Source organism: Lethenteron reissneri, chromosome 41, assembly GCF_015708825.2.
Source record: "Lethenteron reissneri isolate LAM-NWPU_2019-01 chromosome 41, ASM1570882v1, whole genome shotgun sequence".
Taxonomy (NCBI): Eukaryota; Metazoa; Chordata; class Hyperoartia; order Petromyzontiformes; family Petromyzontidae; genus Lethenteron; species Lethenteron reissneri.
Window position 1 is genome coordinate 6,706,150 of NC_083819.1, and position 20,221 is coordinate 6,726,370.

The 20,221-nt window shown below is 53.3% G+C and overlaps 1 protein-coding gene across 1 annotated transcript in view; it reads right to left on the reverse strand.

Annotated features, from left to right (window-relative positions):
- Positions 1-657: 657 nt before the first annotated feature.
- Positions 658-20,221, reverse strand: part of DICER1 (dicer 1, ribonuclease III) — a 35,458-nt gene continuing 15,894 nt past the window's right edge. The window contains 11 exon segments of the mRNA XM_061568628.1: positions 658-9,599; positions 10,021-10,052; positions 10,054-10,105; positions 10,741-10,898; positions 11,676-11,944; positions 12,889-14,290; positions 14,991-15,164; positions 15,931-17,152; positions 17,541-17,716; positions 18,158-18,263; positions 19,268-19,450. Of these exon segments, the coding sequence (XP_061424612.1) occupies positions 9,431-9,599; positions 10,021-10,052; positions 10,054-10,105; positions 10,741-10,898; positions 11,676-11,944; positions 12,889-14,290; positions 14,991-15,164; positions 15,931-17,152; positions 17,541-17,716; positions 18,158-18,263; positions 19,268-19,450 (3,943 nt within the window). The 3' untranslated portion in view covers positions 658-9,430.

Below are 20,221 nucleotides of genomic sequence, written 5' to 3' on the forward strand. Positions count from 1 at the left end.
GTGGTGACACTGAGAATGCAGCGGCCTCTAGCGGCTGCAGGAGGTCGCGTGAACACTTCACGCGATACGAATGAGAAATGTTCTCGGTTGAGAACGATGCGTGTGTTGCATCGTGATATTCTCATCAGGGGCCGTCCATAAATGACGTCACGCTTTTTTGGACGATTTTTGACCCCCCACCCCCTCGTCACACGGCGTCATAAAAAGTGAGACCCCCCCCCCCTCAAATATGACGTCACAAAACTCTGCCCCCCCCCCCCTAAAAAAAACGCTTCAAATCGCTTTAAACTATTGTAATTGTAGTGCGTATTTAATGTGGCGCTGCACTCTGATGTTGTAGGAGAAAACATTTATTAAAAAGTCTATTTATTCAAGTAGAACGTGTTGTGTCTATATTTATTTAAAGTTGCGCATTTTGATGTGGCGTCACATTTCTCAACCCCCCGCCCCCCTCGTCACAAATGTCTGACGCCCCCCCCCCCCCCCAGGTGCGTGACGTCATTTATGGACGGCCCCTCAACGACCGAGAGTGCCAGCATGAACGGTTGTCTGGGCTGATTAGGGGGTGGGGTCTAGTTTCAAATTTGAATAATAAGCCCCGCCCACCCTCAGTAAGCCACTCCCCATTGCTGACCTCCCCCCAATGGCAGGTGGCAATGGATGAGGTTGAACCGGCACATTTTCGCATCTCTTTCACAAAATGCACTTCCGTCACCGAGTGTAACGTCTTACATTTCAAACAGAGTTTAATATACGTAAGTATATATCAAAACAAGTAATTGAAGGCGTACAAACACAGAATATAAACATGTTACAGTCGATACGAGGGTGGGGATTATTTTTTATTAAGACACACGCATGATTTTTTTTTCTATCTTAGCGAGAGCTGCACGTCAGAATTGTCCAAATGCCTTATTTTATTTTAAGCCAATAAAGATTTTACTTTGACTGGTCTCAACATCCACAAAGACAAAGATCCCCGTATAGCTTCATCAGACCGTTGGGGCAAGTGCTATTTGCGAGCACCTATGAAGGCCAACACGGCACACGAGGGGGTGGTTGGCCGGCATCACTCCCGGCCACATTTGTCTCCCCCCACCCCCCCCCCCAACTGCTGATGTTCAGATATTCGTCACCGATGTTGGCTACGAGCGGGTATCGAACTCGGGTCGCCGCAGCGCGCTCACCGCTGCCCACACGCTCAATCACACTGGCACACGTGGAGCAGCAGTGGCAAAGAATGGTGAAGTCGAAAGCAGTAAAGCAGAGTTACATTGCGACGCGATGACACTCGATACGTAGATGACCCTAAAAACGTGACAATTGTGACTAAAAATGACCGCGCAACGCCCACAATTTAGCCCTAAAACCTGCATTCCAAACGATTCGATTTAAAACGGTGATATTAATAGGAATAATAATGATAGCATCTCCTAAAAAAACACTTAACAAAGTAATGTAATACCTTAGGAACGGGGGGGGGGGGTGGGGGGGGCAGAGCTACACGTCTCGACAAAAGTGACGATTTTTGAGAGACGCTAATTTCTCCACGACCATATGACGCAAAGGCACAATCATCTCGACGGACAACCCCACCAGACTTGACGCGGACGAACGGCGATCACACGGGCAAGAGCAACGAGGTTGCACACCACCAGCCTCCCCACCAGGCCCTCTCACCAGAGGTCGCAACCGGGTACCCGATTACCCGTACCCTACCCGATACCCGGCTACCCGTACCCGGCCGGGTACGGGTAGCCGTTTGCGACCCTGGTGCGGCCGGGTACGGGTAAGGAATCAAAACACGTTTGCGACCTCTGCCTCTCGACTGCTAGGGGACCGACGACTCCCCCCCCCCCACCCCGCCGTAGCGTGAACGAAACGTGCACGGGGGGGAGAGGGGAAGGGGGTCATGGGATTGGCGACGCGGAAATGCAAAATTCACAGCCGCCACCAAAGCAAAACATTACAGCAGTACACACACACACACACGACACTTGGCTTGTTCATGACGTGTCAAAGGCAGACTGACGCGTAGACATCCCGTCGTCGTCGTCGTTTGGGAGCTGTCCAGTTTGCTCGCTCTAGGTCTCGACGTAGGGATGTTCGTAATCAGTGTTCAACTAAGGCAGGGGTGGGGAACGTTTTTTCTGCCAAGGGTCATTTGGATATTTATACATTATTCGCGGGACATACAAAATGGTCAACTTAAAAATGTGCCTGTTATATTCGGTCAAACATTTCATTAACTCGCCCCTAATGTGATGATGGCTGGAACTGCTTCTCTTTGGCGAGGCATGTGATGTTAGCTGGTATTGATGATGTTGCTACTCGCAACTGCTTTTCCAGGTTTGCTCCTAGATTTATTGAATTTCGAGTCCCGCCTGCGGTTGCCTTGGCAGGGCCACACCAAATGATTTCGCGGGCCTAATGCGGCCCGCGGGCCGGACGTTCCCCACCCCTGAACTAAGCGATGTCGATAATCACATGCAAACAAGACGATGCCAAATGGGGAGAAAAAAAATCGACAAAATGTATCGGTTCACAAACCTCCAGACATTCGGTACTGAGCAGACTGCTCAAGTATGGTCAACGAAGCACCCCCCCCCCACCCACCCCACATTTCTGAAACGGCGGTGTGATGACGCCCTCATCCAGCAGTGGACCGACAAAGTGCGGTAAGTTTCAATATACAAGTTCTGTATCCCATGGGTTTGGTTGCCAAGTGGACTAATTAGGGCTGGAATCCGCGGCGACGGTGCGAATGCTCCATTAAACGATCGCTACCGGACGGACGCTCAACCGGATTCGGCTATCGATTCCGTGCAGAGTTTTTGTTCTTCTTCTTGTAGAACAACTAATTATTTAAACATTACAAAAAAACACTCGATAATCGATAACAACCCCATCTAGAACATCCACAAAGCAGCAATGAGCAACCGACATCGAGACCCCCTTAACACCTCGCTCCAAACTGCCTCTTGACAATCTCTCTGCACGCACGTGGCACTCAACCCTCGTCTCGCACTCCAAAAGACACACACACACCGACACCCCCCCCACTCCTCTCGCCCGCCCCCCCTCTCGACCTTCAAGTAAGTGAGGCGATAGACCCACCGAGCCACCCCATCATGCGTCCAACGGGAGAGTGAACCAAAGACCATTCACGTGCGAAGAACGGCTGCTGAACAGAGGCAACCAAAGCCTTGTCCCGTGTCAAATACATACATGTGCTCGAAACTAAACACGTAGATATATAAAAACAAACGTGTGTTTGTGTCTGTTAGTATACACACATACCAGCAGTGCACTTAACCGAACGTGGAGCAATGATACATTGCCGAGCACCAGTTTTTCACATTCCAAACGACTGCGTTGAAAGAATCTTGCATTTTCACCACCAGCTGCATCCCGAATCGTTCAGAGAAAAGTTACGAAATTACCGCAGAACATTTCAATACGTCCGGCTATTTTCTGCCGTGGGAATGCACCGAGAAAATTTCTAACTTTTTGATAAGCTGCATTTTTTTATTATTTTCCACCAAGTGGTAAATGGGTTTCACAAAACAAGTTAATATATGCATTAATAATATAGTAGTGATGATACAAAATAATAACAATGATTATAGCCAAGGGGCAATGGTTTTGCTGGGCTCTGCAGAGGAAACAGAGAAGTTGCTTTGATTAGGATCGTGAACAGCGCCTGTCGAGGTATCACTCAAGAGAGGGCAGTGCAAAAAAAAGAATTCAAGCATGTAACAAAACAAAAATAGAACAAAAATAACAAAACAGCACCAGATGCAATGTGCATGCAAATCAATAATAGTATTGAGGTATTTGAAAAAGAATGAGTGCCAAAATAAAATCACGCAATTTTTCCACTGGAACATCTGAACGATGCGCGCCGGTCACAGTGCGATGCCCTCCGCGGGTAGGGGATGGTTTTCCCCACTGGCAATTTGCAGAGCCAAGTCAGAACTCAATCCGTGCAAATGCCCGGCCTCACTTAGATATCTGAATCTGGCTCGAGTTCCCAAGGGTCCAGGGGCAAGGCTATTCAATTTTCCTGTTGCGTGCGACGTCAGCAACACGGCTCGAGTTATGCAGTGGAAAAAACAACAACCTGGCGCCGTGCTGGCTCGGTTCGGCCACGGCATGGCTTGATTGTGCAATGGAAAAAGAGGTACAAGAGGACCGACCAACCCACCCCCCCCCCCCACAAACCGAAGCCGTGGTCAGGGTTCAACACCTGCAGGTCCAGACCGACCGTCAACTAAGCCAGGAGTGAAAATTCCCAGCATAGGGAAAACGGCTCCGAAAAAAAATCCAGAACGTCGATTAAAAGGACGCAACAGCTCTCGTATTGCAGTTACACACCTACGTTAAACCTCCTGTGGCTGTCCCAACGCAAGTCAGAAGCTTCGTTATTGAATAATAATCAAATAGCCCTCGTGATGCGAGAGTAGCGGATGGATTAAAATTTAATGGAAATCAAGTCGGTCGGTGATGACACCGGAGCGCGCACATAAAAGTCACTCGAAAGTATTCGTTTTTCCTCAGCGTACAGCCAGCCCCCTGTGCCGTCAACCCACACTTGTCGGTGCGGGTTGAAGGCAGGGGATGTAGGTGCTGGGAGCATACTACAGTACAACACCGGAAATCGCTGCATTGCCCTCTGCAGCCTGCGACACTTGTCTTTGTGAATGCAGGTCGCCCTTCGAAGCACTATCCAGGCTCAACATTCTGCTTAGCTCCTGAGACGTTACGAGATCGGGCATATTTCCAGGCGAGATTCGTCACTTGTATGACCGCAGGCATTTTGACCGATAACGAAGCTTCAAACTCGTGTGTGTGTTTGTTTTCGGACAGGCCAGGGGACCACCCATCCTCGGTTCGCGTCCACAACATAGAGCTACCTCGCCGTTCTTTTGGACCTCCTCACGGAAACCCCCAGGAAGTGTCGCGGGCAACCTGAGCGGAAGCACCCCGGGCGACACACCGCACAGCCCGAGGTCCGTGCACCCATCATCCACCCCCCCCACCTCCCCACGAGATTATAAACGGCGTCAACTCAGATCCACGACGGAACGACGCATGGTCCCACTGCGGTACACGAGAAGCTGCGTGCGGCAGTGGTTGGGGGTGGGGAATGGGTTAGACGCGAGACAGCCGTGACGAGTTTGCGCGCACGGCGCTTGACCGATACTGCTGTTGCTGCGGGCGTCCTGCCCTACACGCCCGACACGCGGCGGTCAGAGCTGTGTGGTCGCTGGCACCGGGGGGGCCTTGATCGTAAACACTGGGACCGGGACAACGTCCCACGTCCCCCATCCTGCCACCCGTCCCTCACGCCCCTGCATCGTAGCGCCATCTCCGGGGGCGAGAGCGGCTCAAGGAAGAACCGAGCCGAGACACGAACGACTGCCGTTATTAAATAAGAACCTATCGGCGAAACCTGATCCCAACAAAATAAACCACACACATTCTGAAATACATAGTGCAATTGTTGTTGCTGTTGTCATTTGTATTTTTTTTTGTCTTCTGCTAAGTTTTCTGTCACCCGGGACAAAGCGTTTGTTATTCATCAGTTTCATCCGGGGGCTGCACGAGCCGTTTCTGCAAAACGCTTCCCATTCCCCGAGTCTGCCCTATTTGTTTAAAATACTTGGGATTTCACCCCCCCCCCCCCCACTCCGTCTCCCAGTTCCATAACCCCCTCCCCCCTACAAACGCGCGCGCACACACACGCTTGCATCCAGTTATTCAGTAATACGATAGAAAAACGATACGTGTCTAAAAAATAGGTAGATGTGTTTCAATGCAGCATTTGACAGAGGGTGAACCACAAGCACCAGGCCCGACCCCGAACATTTCAACAACAACAAAAAACCTCGCAAAAATATCGTTCGGAGCATCGTCTGGACACAGAATGCAGCATCTTATGGGCCCGCGTGTGTGCACGAGTGATTTCAATAATATCACTATATATAGAGCTATGTACATACATACATACATTAAAGGTAATCTGTCGAACGCAGTGTGTAAGCCTGAAATCTGACCAAGAAAAGCTCACCACCAGCCACCCTCTTGAGAGGGGGGGGGGGGGGGGGGTTTGGCACTCAAAGGGCACGAGCGCCAAACTGGGGGTGAGACGCTTCTAAGAAGTCTGTCACGATAAAGAGAATATGCGCTGGTGATGTGAATTCCCAAATCTTGGAGAGGACCAAGAACTTAGTCCACACGCCCCCCCACCGACACCTACGGGCGACCAGCTGGTAAACGGACAGCGCATCGACCGGGCTTCTCACCAGCAGCAGCATTCCACTCCTGCGAGATCTGCTATAAAGATGCCACGAGGCCCAATGGGGCATTCTTAAATAAGTATACATCATCATTATCGTCGCCACCGCATTGTCATCCAGTGCTAAGAACGTTCAAGATCGGTGAATGTTTTTGTAAAGACTTCTTGTTGTTAAGATTGGAAAAAGACATCTCAGGACGACGCAGGCCCGTCCGCCACGACGGCGCAAAAAAGCGAGCGACGACCGTGAGCTCGCCAGACCAGTCCTGCAGCCGCCATCTCGGAATCCCCGGCGGACATAGTTCGAACCCACGATACCGAGGACGACCCGATTCGTGCGTAAATGAGCTTCGCTTCGGCCGCTCGGCTCCAGGTGGGAGCGGCACAGCTGCGGAGACACCACAAACTGGGCGGCACACGCGCACTCCGGCGAAAGGAATCACTGCGATGAGGTAGTAAATGTTGGAAACCATCAATGCCTCCCTCCCTCAGGTAACCCCCCCCCGCCCCACCTAACCGGCCCACCCACGCACCGACGCGATATGTCGACAGCTCGGACCTCACTGTCGCGCAGGACGCAGGGCAAAGGTGCCTTATCGGCCATCGACCGCGGGGGGGCGGGGGGGGGGGGTGAGGGGGTGGAGCGCCGGCAACATCCAGCACAGGGGCAGCAGTGGCAGCTCCGTGCCGGCGATGGAGCTGACAGAAAAACAAACTGTCCCACCACACCGGGCCCCGTCCACCTGCCATTCGCGAAACGGCACCACGGACAGCGAAACACAAAAGCCCATTAAATAATAATAGACGAAACAAACACAACGCGCGCAATGAGTGCAAAAACTTAAATCGTGTAAAGCTTGCGCTGCTCTAGTTTTGTTTGAAGTGTCGTTACTAAGGCATTTCTTTCCCGACCGTGCCCCGAGGTGGGTGGTGATAAAATTCCAAAGGGGGATAATTTTTTTCCCCCCCTCTAAGTGAATTTAAGAACGTAGGAAAAATAAAAACGAGCGATTTGGAGATGCGCAAGCCGCGTGCACGTGCGGAGGCCGATTTTCCGGTGACCTTGTTTGACCTCGTTGCGGGCTCGTTACTCGCTAACAATTCAACGGCTCGTGGAGCAGAGCTAACAGATTTACCGAGCAGCCCATGAAGTTGACGATAAATCGGTGAGAAAATTAAAATTACTTTCGCGCATGCGAAAAATAAATTGTTTACGTGCACACAGATTTCCAATTACAGTATATTTCAGTTTGAGAAAGAAAAAAATGCATATATTAACTTTAAATTACGAGAAAGATTTTTTAGTTTTTAACAAAATCAGTGTAGCATATTGTACAAGTTGAATCGCCTGATAAAAGTGAAAAGATTTTAACAAAAGCGCCGTATTGTTTTCCCCATAACATATTGCACGCACGGTACTTGCACACCAGGGCGTAAAAGGGAGCATTGGTCTGGGCCCAGGTCATGCCCCGTCGCTGCGTACGAGCCAGCTTGCATTACAAGTTGCGGTCCTTCCCAAAATCAGTTGCAGGACATTATGCGTTAACAAACCAAAAGGAACACAACAGCGAAAAAGCGAACTTCAGTGCCTCCCCATGGCCATGCGTAGCCACACACGGGAGCCCGACGAACCTGCCTTGCGAACGCCCAAAGACCGAGGGGGTTTCAAAGCTAAACTTCTCAGAGGCCTCCCCCCGCCCCCGCCCCCCCCGAATTGTGGAATGTCGACTTCCCAGCGCTGCCACTAAGTCAAATGCAAGTGCAATGGGTCACAGAGGAACGAGGATGAAACCTGATGCCAAAGAACCTCGGGATTGAAAACCATTCGCGTGACGGCACTCACGGGGCCACCGTTATCGTTTGGCAAGGAGAAAAATAAGATAGGACTGTCGCCCCCGTGTGTGTGTGAATCTCAAGAAAAATCGTCTCTTTAGCCTCCTTCCCCCTCATCCCCATTTCCCCAAATTCCAACCACCGCCGCCCCTCAATGTCCACCACCAACTCCTGCATGTGGTGCCGCCGTCCACCCCTGTCGCGACGTCACACCGGCCACGACTAGCATTCTCCACTCGACCGGAACACGGACACGATCGCGACACAGCCCGACGCACCGAGCGCAGTTCCGCATCGTACGCCGTCGCTCGGCACTTTACCCTCGTCCCTCTCCGTTTCTGTAGGACCCACGTGTGCACGTGCACGCCGGTTTTAACCTTTGATCCAACACGAGCGACCGCTCTTGCCACCGCTACCGAGATGACGGGAACGTGGTATGGACGTGGGAAGGATGCGTTGGCCTTAATGAGGGTAGACTAAGCAGTTGAAGGATGTCCCCTCCAGTCTAGATGACGTGGAGTCTGGTGTCAAGCCAGCACCGTAAAAAAAATAACATTCCTAGAGACTCAGGAGCTGTTCTGCTTTTCACAAAATTTCAGATCAACTGCCCGGGCATCAGCAAACAGGAGGCTTGGTGAGAGAAGACTTGCAACTCTACCGACAATAAAAATTAATCTGGTGTTGAAGATAACCACTTTAAGCTGTGCGTTCCTGGCTGACTGACAAGCCAGAAGCTTCGTTAAGGAGTAAAAAAAATACGATAAAAAATCACAAATCGGGGGATGCTCCAGTGACGTCACTGCAGTGAAATTGCATTCAAAAGTATGAGACGAATGCTGCCGTTACACCCGATTATTTACTTGTTTAGCATTGTGCATTTGCGCCAAGCCGGGCAGCGGGGCCCGTCCTCGGAACCACCGCTTGGCTTGCTCACGACAACCCGAGCTGTAACCACGACGTCAGATCTGGTCGTCGCGCGAGCTCCACCTGTTGCAGACTTTGCTGCACACAGTCGGCCTCGGCCGGTTCGGAAACCTCGGCCAGCAGGGCCCAGCCACCAATTGACGAAGCTTCACAAACTCACTCTGGAGGACAGCTCAAAACACACGGCTTAGGCACACAGCTCAAGGACGACCACCGCAACTCGTCTGTTTTGGCGAGCGGGCAGCTAGCTGGCAGTGACTCCCTTTAACCTGGAAAATGGGGAGCAGGAAATCTCCATCAACTTGGGCATGGGGGGAGGGGGAACGAGGAGGCAGTGAGAGCCTGGATGGATGACAGGTGGCTGGTGGTAAATCAGAAGGCTGGCTGCCCTTGTGGGAGGTTGGCCTTGAGGCTGCGTAGCGCGCGGCGTGCCGCCGCGGACTTGGCGATGCGGTAGCTTCGGCCGACGCCTTTGAACTTGCCCTTGCCCACGACCTCAACCGTGACGCGCACCTTCCCGTCGAAGGTCCGCTCCGCCGGGCTGCTCGGCACGCGGGGGGGGGGAAACAGGGAAACAAACACGGACGACGTTCAGTTTAGCGGCGAGGAATGAAACGGTAAATATTAGGTGTGTAACAATGCAGTGGCTTTTGGATGCAAGCCATCGAACAAAGACGGTCACTGCAGCGCGCGCCTTCAGATGCGATTCTGCGGCCGTCTGGAACGCTCTTCCTTCCGATATTAGGAAGCCACTTGAACTACGCACTTTTAAATCTAGATTGAAAACTCGTTTCTTAAGAACTGCTTTTTGTGTTTAGTTTGTTGTCCTTCCCCCGCACCTCCAGTTAGCACGGTTGGCTAAGTATAGTGCGAAAGAAATTCAACATATACGTGCATATTAAAACGTTGGGTTTTGTACGAATCAATACTGATGATGCCAGTGGGCACGCGTGCACACAAACCTGAATTTGGCCGTCTCAGGCTCCATCTCCAAGCAGCTCCCGCACTGGGGAACGTGGAACATTCGCCGAGAACTTCTCTGCAAGTACGAACAAACAAAAACGGGAAGCACCGAGTACGGCATTAGAAACTACAATGGGAAAGCCTTCAGCAAACAGCAATAACAATAATAATCGGGTTCAACGCAGCTTAGATTCTGCAGCTTTCTTGTCAAGGGAGCATAGTTATATATGCTGTGAAAAACCCATTTCACCGCAACGTTTGTGGTTATGGGTGGCTGATACCCGAGGTTGAGGAGGCAACAACAAACCTCTACGTTAGGCTTTCCAACCTCAGGTGACGCGAGCAGATGGTTTCGTTGACGATTGGAATTGCGATGGCAACAAGTGGTGACAATGACAGTCGCGATGATTTTTAACAACGACGAAGTTTACAATAACGACGACGATAAAAACGATGACAATACGAAACCATCCGCACACATCATGCAAAACTGGGCATCCCAGGGCCCAGTTTATAGGCTCCTCTACAACCCTGCCTCCACCCGCTCCTAGACACGTCAGCAGGCTGGATCAACGACGATTGGCAAGAACTGCGGTTCTGTAGGAGTGCGGCCAAGAGAGGTGGAAGGGGGTGTGGGCGAGCGGGGGATGGGCGAGCGAGGTGGGGGGCGGACGGGCAGGCGGGGTGGTGGGACGGGTGGGCGGGTGTACCGATGAGCTGGCCGCATCATGGGGTAGTAGACACGCCACACGGTCTCCAGCGACATGCCGCTGTCCATGTAGATGGCTCCAGCGAGCGACTCGAAGATGTCGCCCATGGCCTTTGGCACCTCGATGTCCTCCTCCTTCTCGTCATCGTCCTCCTCCGAGCGCCGAAGCTGCGGGAGACGGAGTGCACGACGCGGGTCCTCGTCAACGCCTGGCATCTTTCATCATCAGTTGCGTGCCTTTCCTATCGAACGCTAAGAAAGGCGCTTTTCATCACGAGCACGAGCTCTCGAGCACAGTTTAGCTTTTACATCTGTTGCGTACGCTCTCCATACAGGTAACGTGCTCAACGTTGTACTTGATCTGCAATCAATTTCTCACCGAGCTGTTATCTCAAACACCGCTTTGTGTCCGTGGGAAGCATGATATAAAAAAATCGCTGCCATTGGCCGCAGTCACCAGTTCATGAATTCCTGCAGTGACGAAAGCTTTAAGTCAAGATTTAATGATGATGATGATGATATTTTAATGATTTCATAATGTGCAACGTAATGAGGGACTGTGTTGTCCTTGTGTGGTCTGCGCTCTACCGTCTTGACGAAGTTTGCATTTGGTGTTGCCAAATCGGCAGAAATCTTATGTGAATGTGCAATCTGTACTTAATTACTTTATTTATATTTATATATATTTGATTTTAGCGACTTGCTTACCTTTTCTCTATTTTTCCACTCTACATATCATCCTTTGTATTGTTTGTTGACGTAACTCGCTCACCTGCCCCTACTGAATGTGTGAAAAAAAGCTTCATAGCTCATCGGATTCCTCCAGTCTCAATAATAATTCTCATTCTGATGCGGATATTTAACCTCAAAAAGCCTGCAAAGCGAATGATCAATCGATCGAGCCGAGCCGAGCCAAGCCAAGCGAGCCAAGTATGGGCGCGTTACCGTCGAGTCCATGCCCTGCATCTCGTCCTTCTCGGCCTGGAAGCGGACAAAGTCGTCGATGACAAGGAAGAGCTCCGGCGACACGGCCTTGAAGAACTTGTGGAAGTCGTGCTTGACAGCGAGCGAGGCGAAGATGGTGTTGTTGACGAGCGCCGAGCGCAGGTCGGTGAGCACCCCCGGCGAGTGCTGCCGTGGGTCCTCGTACAAGTGCTTCGTGATCAGGTAGTCGAGGATCGCGTCGCCCAGGAACTCCAGACGCTGGTAGCAGTCTGGGGGGGGGCGGACACGCGGCACGCAACAATTACGGCCGTTTCGAATTGTCACGACTCGGCAGAGGTCGCAAAGGGGTTTTGATTCCTTACCCGTACCCGGCCGCACCAGGGTAGCAAACGGGTACCCGTACCCTATCTGATACCCGGCTACCCGTACCCGGCCGGGTATCGGGTAGGGTACAGGTACGGGTATCGGGTACCCGATTGCGACCTCTGGGATGAAGCCATGTTGCAGGCGCGGGTGGGTTGATTCTAGGAACTTGAATTGTGAGAAGAGACAAGACGTTGGGAAATGAGTGACAAACGGTTACTCACCAGTGACTCACGGCCTACCCGTACACAGCCGCACCAGGGTCGCAAACGGGTACCCGTACCCGTACCCGGCCGGGTACGGGTAGCCGGGTATCGGGTAGGGTACGGGTATCGGGTACCCGATTGCGACCTCTGCGACTCGGATTCGAGGATTGAAAAAACATCCCCCCCCCCCCGTTTAGGAGAAGCGGTCGTCGGATGGCGGGAAGGAGTGCTGGAGCCGGCACCGCCGAGATCCTGGGTCAGATTCGGCGTTTAAGTCGCCCCGTGATTAAACCGGCTTCTCAAGTGCAAACGAGTTGATGGGTCTCAAGCGAACGCACGCAAAAACCGTCACATTAAGTTTCATGCCGCACGTAACTCTGGCAGACTTACAGCCGTGAGAATCAACAAAGAATTTGTTTTGATGCTCATCCGACAGAGCAGTTGGGAAAGAGGTGGCTCCGTGGGATGTTGCGCAACATGCAAGTGTTCCAATGCTTTATGAGCCAAGTGGTACCTACGCTTCGTGACAACGATCGCACCACAATCAGGATGGGGTGGAGCGGGGGGGGGGAGAGAAAGAATCGTACAAATTTAACCCAAAAAAGTGTGAAAGTGTGCCAGCCGTAGGAGAACGGTCCCCGTACCTGTGATGGTGTTGTAGTAGTAGGAAGCGTGCGTGAAGGCCTGCAGCAAATAGGCCTTGTTGGAGAAGCAGTAGCTTATCTTCGACTCGAAGCCAGAATACCCGGAGATGAGACGCTGGAGGATCTGCATCGCGTCGGGCCTGTGGAACATGCAGCGCGGCGGGATGGCAAGAAAGCTGTACTCCTGCTTCCTCTCGCAATCAGCGGTTTCCTCTTTCGTTCTCTCCGCGGTCGCACCGGCACATTCGCTCGGCACCGCCGTACCGGCACCTTCGCCTGGCACCGCCGCATCGGCACCTGCGCCGGTGCTGCGCCGGTCGTCAGCAGGAGCCGCCGTCGCCGCCGCATCGCATTCACCGACTGCCGGGCTCGGCTCCTCTTTCCGCGGCATTTCAACAACTCCTGCCATCGCCTTGTTGTTATTGTCACATGCGGGGGAGTCTGGAGCTAAACTCGCATCGGCGTTGTTGGTAAGAGACAAGCTGGAAAGTGCCCGAACGACGGATTTTTCCGGCTGCGCTTCCGAGCCAAAGCCGATTCTGCCAGAGGCTCCCACGACAGCCGCCGGCCACGGCGGGTCGACGCCCCGTCCGCGGCGGGGCACGACGGAGAGGCCCGTCTCACCCTTGTTCTTCGGCGGCAGCACCCGGAGGCCCATGGAGCAAAGGAAGAGCTGCGCCGCCCTCTCTCCGCAGCTCGTCAGGTAGCAGCCCAGCAGCGCCTCGACACAGTCGGCAACGCTCTTGTCGGCGATGCACTGCTCCGTGTGCAGGTCGTACGAGATCGACGGCCTGCCCAGGGCCCCGCCGACGGCCCCGGCAGAGGCCGGTTGTCCTTCCCCCGCGGGGCCCGTTCCGCCGGCCGCGCCAGCCCCCCCGCTTTCCTCCGCCGGGTTCCACACGCCCACCACGAAGTCGTCGTCGCCGTTGCCCGCCGCCTTGCTCGGGTCGAGGTAGCACATGGCGTCCCACGAGCTATAGTCGGTCCACTCGCCGCCAGACGGCGTCATCGTGGCGTCGTGACCGCAGCCGCCGCCGACACCGCCGCGGCCGCCGCCGGTGAAGCCGGCGCCGGCATCGCGAGGGAGGGCCCCGATGCGATTCGCGGCCCACGGGACCGAGCCACTGGTTCCCACACCGGCGATCTTCTTCTTGAAGGCGCCCGAACCGATGAGCATGCTGTCGATGAAGCGGATCTGCTCTTGGTCGAACTCGTCCGAGTCGTTCTCCGAGTCGTCCACGACGGCGGCGGCGGCGGCGGGCACGGCGGCACCGGGAAGGGAGTCGTCGTCCGAGGGCGGCCTCCACACGAGGGCCTCGTTGAACTCCGGGTCATCCTCGTCGCCCGACGAGGGGTCCGTTTTGTCGGCCGCCGAGTTCTTGCTGCTGCTGGTACTGCCGGTCTGCGGGCAGAGGGGTCAACACATGCACATGTGACGGGCATGCGCGACATGCGTGGCATGCGCGACGTGCATGCGCGACGTGCGCAACGTATGCACATAGGTTACCGTCATGAGTCATGAGTCACCTCTGGCGAGATGTTAACTACCTCGCCTGGTACACAGGAGGTCGTGGGTTCGACCCAGACCCTGACGCCTGCTGTATATTTGGAGTTTGCATGTGCTCAGTGGGCCTTCATTGGTAAAATAAAGTTTTATAGTTTCTAACCCGGCAAGTTTGGGTTTTACAAAACTATCTACGAGATTTATCAACTCCTGCCGCTGCAAAGTGCTGCTTCGAAGGCCTGTGCACCACAGCTGTCCAAATACAAAACCAAACGCAATCAAAGATTACGACGGAGGATGTCAGTGCAATATGCTACGAACCAGCCAACCTGAGTTCGATTCCTGGCCGCAGCCAATGCCAGCGGAGAGCAATATCTGAACTGGTCCTGGGCAACCCACTTCACTATCCCGCACACCCTGACCAGCGTGCGAACGTCATCCAAAATATTTTTTTTTTCGGGGAGCGACCCTGTATCCGAAACGCGCGGGTCGCAGGCCCGTTCATCCAGCAGCGGATAGACAAAAAGGGCCGTACATTTTACCGAACGTTATTTCGCGCAACTTAAAACAAAACAAACAAAAAGAGCCTCTCTCGGACCTGGGCGACGTCAGCAGCGTCATTGGCCGTGTCGCTGTCCCCCAAATGGCTCTTCTCCTGGTTCACGACGTAGCCCGGCGGGAGCCAGTTGACGGGCGGGTCGAAGATGGACACCACCATCCTGTTGGGCAGGCCCTTCTTCTTGCCCAGACGGTACAGGTTGCAGTTGCTCACCTGTGGACACGCACGCGGGGCCCACGAGGTCACCGAGGAAGCAGGGCCAACGTCTCGGCAAGCGGCGACGTACAGACGCAACAGCTTGCTTGCAGAACAGGGGTTGGGGGGGTGCTTCCGATTAAAGGGAGCTCTCAAGCACATTCCCCCCCCCAACCCTCATTTGGAGGATAGAATCAGAATATGTATTTAGACTGGAGGAATACAATGAGCTATGAAGCTATTTTTCCACAGATGGTCCAGTAGACATCTGTATCTTCTTGGTTCTTTCGGTAAAGTCACGTAGAAGGGAAGTAATAAAATAATAAAAATAAAACATAATAAAACAATTCTCACGACGTTTCGGCCACAACGCAAGCAGCCGTCCTCAGGTGAAAACCAGGTCCGTCGAGGCGACAGAGTCTGAATGAAACAGCACACGGGCTTGGAGCATATATATAAGCTGGGCGCATTGACAAAGGAATTTGCATATCAAAAGGAATTTAGCATATTTATGGGAAATGCAGGAATGTGATTAGTACTGCATATACATGTGCATTATGCAGGATTAACAGCATCAAAGGGAGCTGCAGTTACTGCTGCTGCAGCAGTTGCTGCTGCTGCTGCAGTTTCTGAATCCCTGCAGTCACGAAAGCTTTAAATAGACATCTGTAGTCAACTCGTCCACACTGGCCACACGTCATGGAAGTACCCACTACCTTTTATCCCACCGACCGTGCGCGCGCGTGTGCGTGCAGAAGCTCAGTGGCTCCACACGCCGAGGCACCTTCTTGCTGCGCATGTAGGAGAGGCGGCCCTCGTGCGCGTCCGGGTAGGTGCAGAAGAGGTACGTGGTGATGGCGTGCTTCAGGAACGAGTCTCCCAGCATCTCCAGCCGCTCCAGGTTGAACCCGTCGCTGGCGTTGGACAGCGTGAGCGCCTGCAGCACCAGCCCCGGGTTCGGCCCCACGGCTGACGCCACCACCGAGGAGGGCGCCAGCTCGCCGGCCAGCTCGCCGGCCAGCTCGCCGGCCAGCTCGCCGGGCAGCTCGCCGGGCAGCTCGCCACAGCCCGAGCCAGAGCTGCCGTGCTCCTCCTCCTCGTGGATGCTGCTGCTGCTGCTGCTGCCGCCGCCGTTACCCTCGCAGCCCAAAACCTTGCCGGCCCGAGTCACCGCCGCGACGTTGTTGCTCGGGGCTTCTCTCGCAATGATGGCGGGAATCTGCTTTTCGTTTCTTCTGTGATTTGTAGTGTCCGGTGGCTGCTTCCCGAGGCTGTTGGACAACGCTGGGTCGAAAGTAACGTTGAGTTTGTTGAGATTGCGGATAGCGGTTTCCGCCGCCGCGAGGCTATTGTTGCCCTGCGACTCTGCCGCCTCCGATTTGACGTTAAGCGTGGCGCGACGCAGGTCTCGTTCGATCAATTCTATCGTCCCTTCCGATCGTTGCGAACCGACGAAAATCGGGCTGTCGGACGGCAAGCGGCCACCCTCCATGCGCTCAAGGTCTCCCCGTTCTCCCACAGCCGCGTCCGGGCTCTTCCGACCGGAGGAGCCGGGCGGGGGTGCAGGTCGAGAGGTAGCGAGACAGTCGTTTGTGCCATCCGAATGACCGGCACTCTCCAGCGAATTATTCATCTCTGGCGTGGCGCTAGGTGGCTGCACGGCGTTCGCACCACGAGGAGAGGGGGGAGGTGTTGAGGTAGATTGCAGTACTGCATTCTTATTGGCATCGAACGCTGGCAGTGACGTTTGCTGGCCATTACAGTTTTCCGCAGACCCACGTTCTTGTTTCAATACGTTTAGTGCAAGTTGCCCCGCGGGCGCGCTAGCTGCGTCGCTCGCCTCAAGCCCGGCTCCCGCCGCCGGTGAAGTGCAAAGGTCGTGTCGCGGGTCGCGTGCCGCGTCGCCTTCGTCGCTGTCCGTTTCGTCCTCGTCGGCGACGGAAGCGGCGGCGTTCGGCTTTTTCACGTCGATGGATTTCCGCCACCCGAAGTCCAGGTTCGGGTACCTGCGCGACATGGCGCGGGGGGCAGCACAGCGGCGATCGTTAACGCGTGAGCAGGGCGAGGCTCCGCGCTGCTCACAACATGGTGGGCATTGCGCGAGCGGCGGAGTAATAAACGGTAACTGCACGAGGACGTGCCGGTGGGGGAAATATAGGCGATGATGCGTACAATTGTAAACATTAAATCCCATACCTTATGCGGGTAAAAAAAAAAAAACCCTAACCGCATTGGGAGGAAGGCACAAATATAAAAGTCGCAGTAATGGTTTCATGTGTCCCCCGACCACCTCTGCCCTCGCCACTAAAGGCTGCTACAATCAACACAAATCCTTATCCTGCTGGCACCTTGTACGATGGGATATGGGTGTAAACAATAATTTAGTGGCATCACCTGAAGGAGGTGGGCAGAGCGTGCAGCCCCACGCCCGTCTCGCTGGCGATGAGCGCCCTCAGCTCCTCGGCCGTGAGCAGGCAGTGCAGGCGGTACAAGATGCTCGGCAGGCACACAGCCTTGCGCCACATGGATGCCGGGATCGGGTGAATGGCGCACAGCTCCGGCACCAGGATCTGGAGAGCACGAGGCACAAAGCAGAGTGAGACAGCTCATGATGATGCTGCTGCTGCTTCTGCTGCTGCGTAGTAGATAGATCACGGCCGAGTACGATTATGGTGATGATGAAAACGACAGCTACAATACACCACACGATAAGTGCAGCTAAGATGATCGCGGCGACGAAGTGGTAGGCCTCGAATGGGCACGGAGCCATTTGATGGAAAGTCTCGTGCCGTATCTGGAGCGCACGCACGGTCTATAGCTGCTTCCCCACCGCTGGCACAGAGGAATAAGACGACATTCATTCGTTACTCACTCACTCACAACGCACACCGCATGCTACTAGACGTCAAACAGCATTACAGCACCGAGTTGTATGTCAGCGCATCACCAAGGCCAACGTTCTAAGTGAATGTCACCGTTCGCTGCAGTGTGGATGTCTCCGGCGAGCGTACCTGCTTGTTCTGCAGGCTCTCCCACTTGGCCTTGCGTTTTTCCGCACTGCTCAAGGGCAAAGCCTTCCCCTTCTGGTTCAAGTGTCGGGGAGTGAGCAGGTTCAGCCTGTACAAACGGGGAAGCAAAAGCACCAAGCTGTTGGAATGTGTCACTGACAAGCATGAGAGAGAGAGAGGAAGAGCGCGTAAGCTACCCAGCCACGATTTAAAGCTTTCGTGACTGCAGGGATTCATCTTCTTGGTTCTTTCGGTAAAGTCACGTAGAAGAAAAATAATAAAATAATAAAAATAAAATACAATTCTCACGACGTTTTGGCCACAACGCAAACAGCCGTCCTCAGGTGAAAAACAGGTCTGTCGGAAAGACAGCGTCTGAATGAGCACCACCAAGCTTGGTGGTGCTGAATGAGCACCACCATGCATGGTGGTGCTCATTCAGACGCTGTCACGTCGTGAGAATTGTATTTGATTATGTTTTATTTTTATTATTTTATTATTTCCCTTCTATGTGACTTTACCGAAAGAACCAAGAAGATCTACCCAGCCACCTCCAAGACTATTCAACTTTTCCACTGTACAACCGAGCTACACCGGCACCTTGCCGAGCCAGTCCCTTGCGGCTCAAAGAAGCACCAGGTTCTTTTTCCACTGCAGAACCGGAGTCGTGCCAGCGATGCCACAAGTAATACAAGTGCAAACAAGTCGACGTCGCACATTCAAGCGTCCCGGCTGACGCGACACGTTAGATGAATATGCCGAACCCCCATCCATGGCCCTGCATGGCACCACGCCAGATTCACATGTCTCGTGAGGCCAGAGGTTCGCAGCCATATCCTCTCAGGTCGACACATGGCCAAAATAAAAACAAAAAACTTGTCCACTGCAGAACCTGAACCATGCCGCTGAACGAGTCGTGCCAGTATTATCAACGGTCTGGTTTTCGGATCAGCATGGAAAAAAGCCAGCAGATAACCAGCCATGCCATTGCGGGTCCCGCGCTAGCAAAGCTCGGACGTGGCAGTGGAAAAGATCGACCGAGAGCACACCAGGCTGGGCAGCAACAACAACTTCCATATATACAAGGCGTTAAAATCACACTCGGGGGTGCACCTGGAGGACGTGTGGTCGACATCGAGCAGCGGCTGGTTCAGGTTGGTGAGGTCCAGGTTGTACTTGGTCTTGTAGTACTCGGCGAAGGTCTGGTACTCGGGCGAGGGGAACTTGCTGAGCGGCGTCAGGTCCGTGTACACGTCCGCAACGTAGAAGCGGTGCGGCTGGTCGAAGTTCCGGTATCTGTAGAAGCGACAAAAAAAAATGTCTCCCTTTCATTGTCCAATTTTGATCGTACAAGAATTTGCGATGCTGCCACCGAAAACCCATGAATGACTAATTTTAAAAAGTTATAAGCTATACACATTGGTTATTTCGGTAAAGTCACGTAGGTAAAAAATGAAATAAATTTAAATGAAAACAACTAAATAAAATCACGACGTTTCGGGCGCAACACAAGCTTCCGTCTTCAGGTGGGGACAAACACAGCGAAAGAACAACCGCTAAGTATGCCTATAACTGCTTAAGTACGCATACTTGAGCGGATCCTTGCAGTCACGAAAACTTCAAATCTAGAAGTTATAAGCTACATACAGCAACATCTCATATTTGACAGCAAATGACCATTAACACTGTGGCACGCGACAGTGATCATAACGAATGTGGTGAATGTTTTATTTACGGATCGTGCAAAACCAAAGTGAAATGATGGTGATCTAGGCCTCATTTTCGATTTTTTTTTTTTTCCCCCAATGAATCTCAAAATCGGAACCCCCTCCAGCGAAAACAGCTGTGCTGGTGTAGCAGGCACGGGTACATTCAGCACAGCCAAACAAAGTCACTTGAACGTTTTTAACACTGCAGAAAACCAGCGCTCCTGCCGTGATCACAGCCAAAGCCACTTAATTGGAAGCCACCGGAGCTACGAACCTTTAAATCAAGATTGAAAACTGATTCCTTTAGAAATGCTTTGCGTTGTGTTCGTTTGTCCTACCGCCGCACCTCCGAATAGCG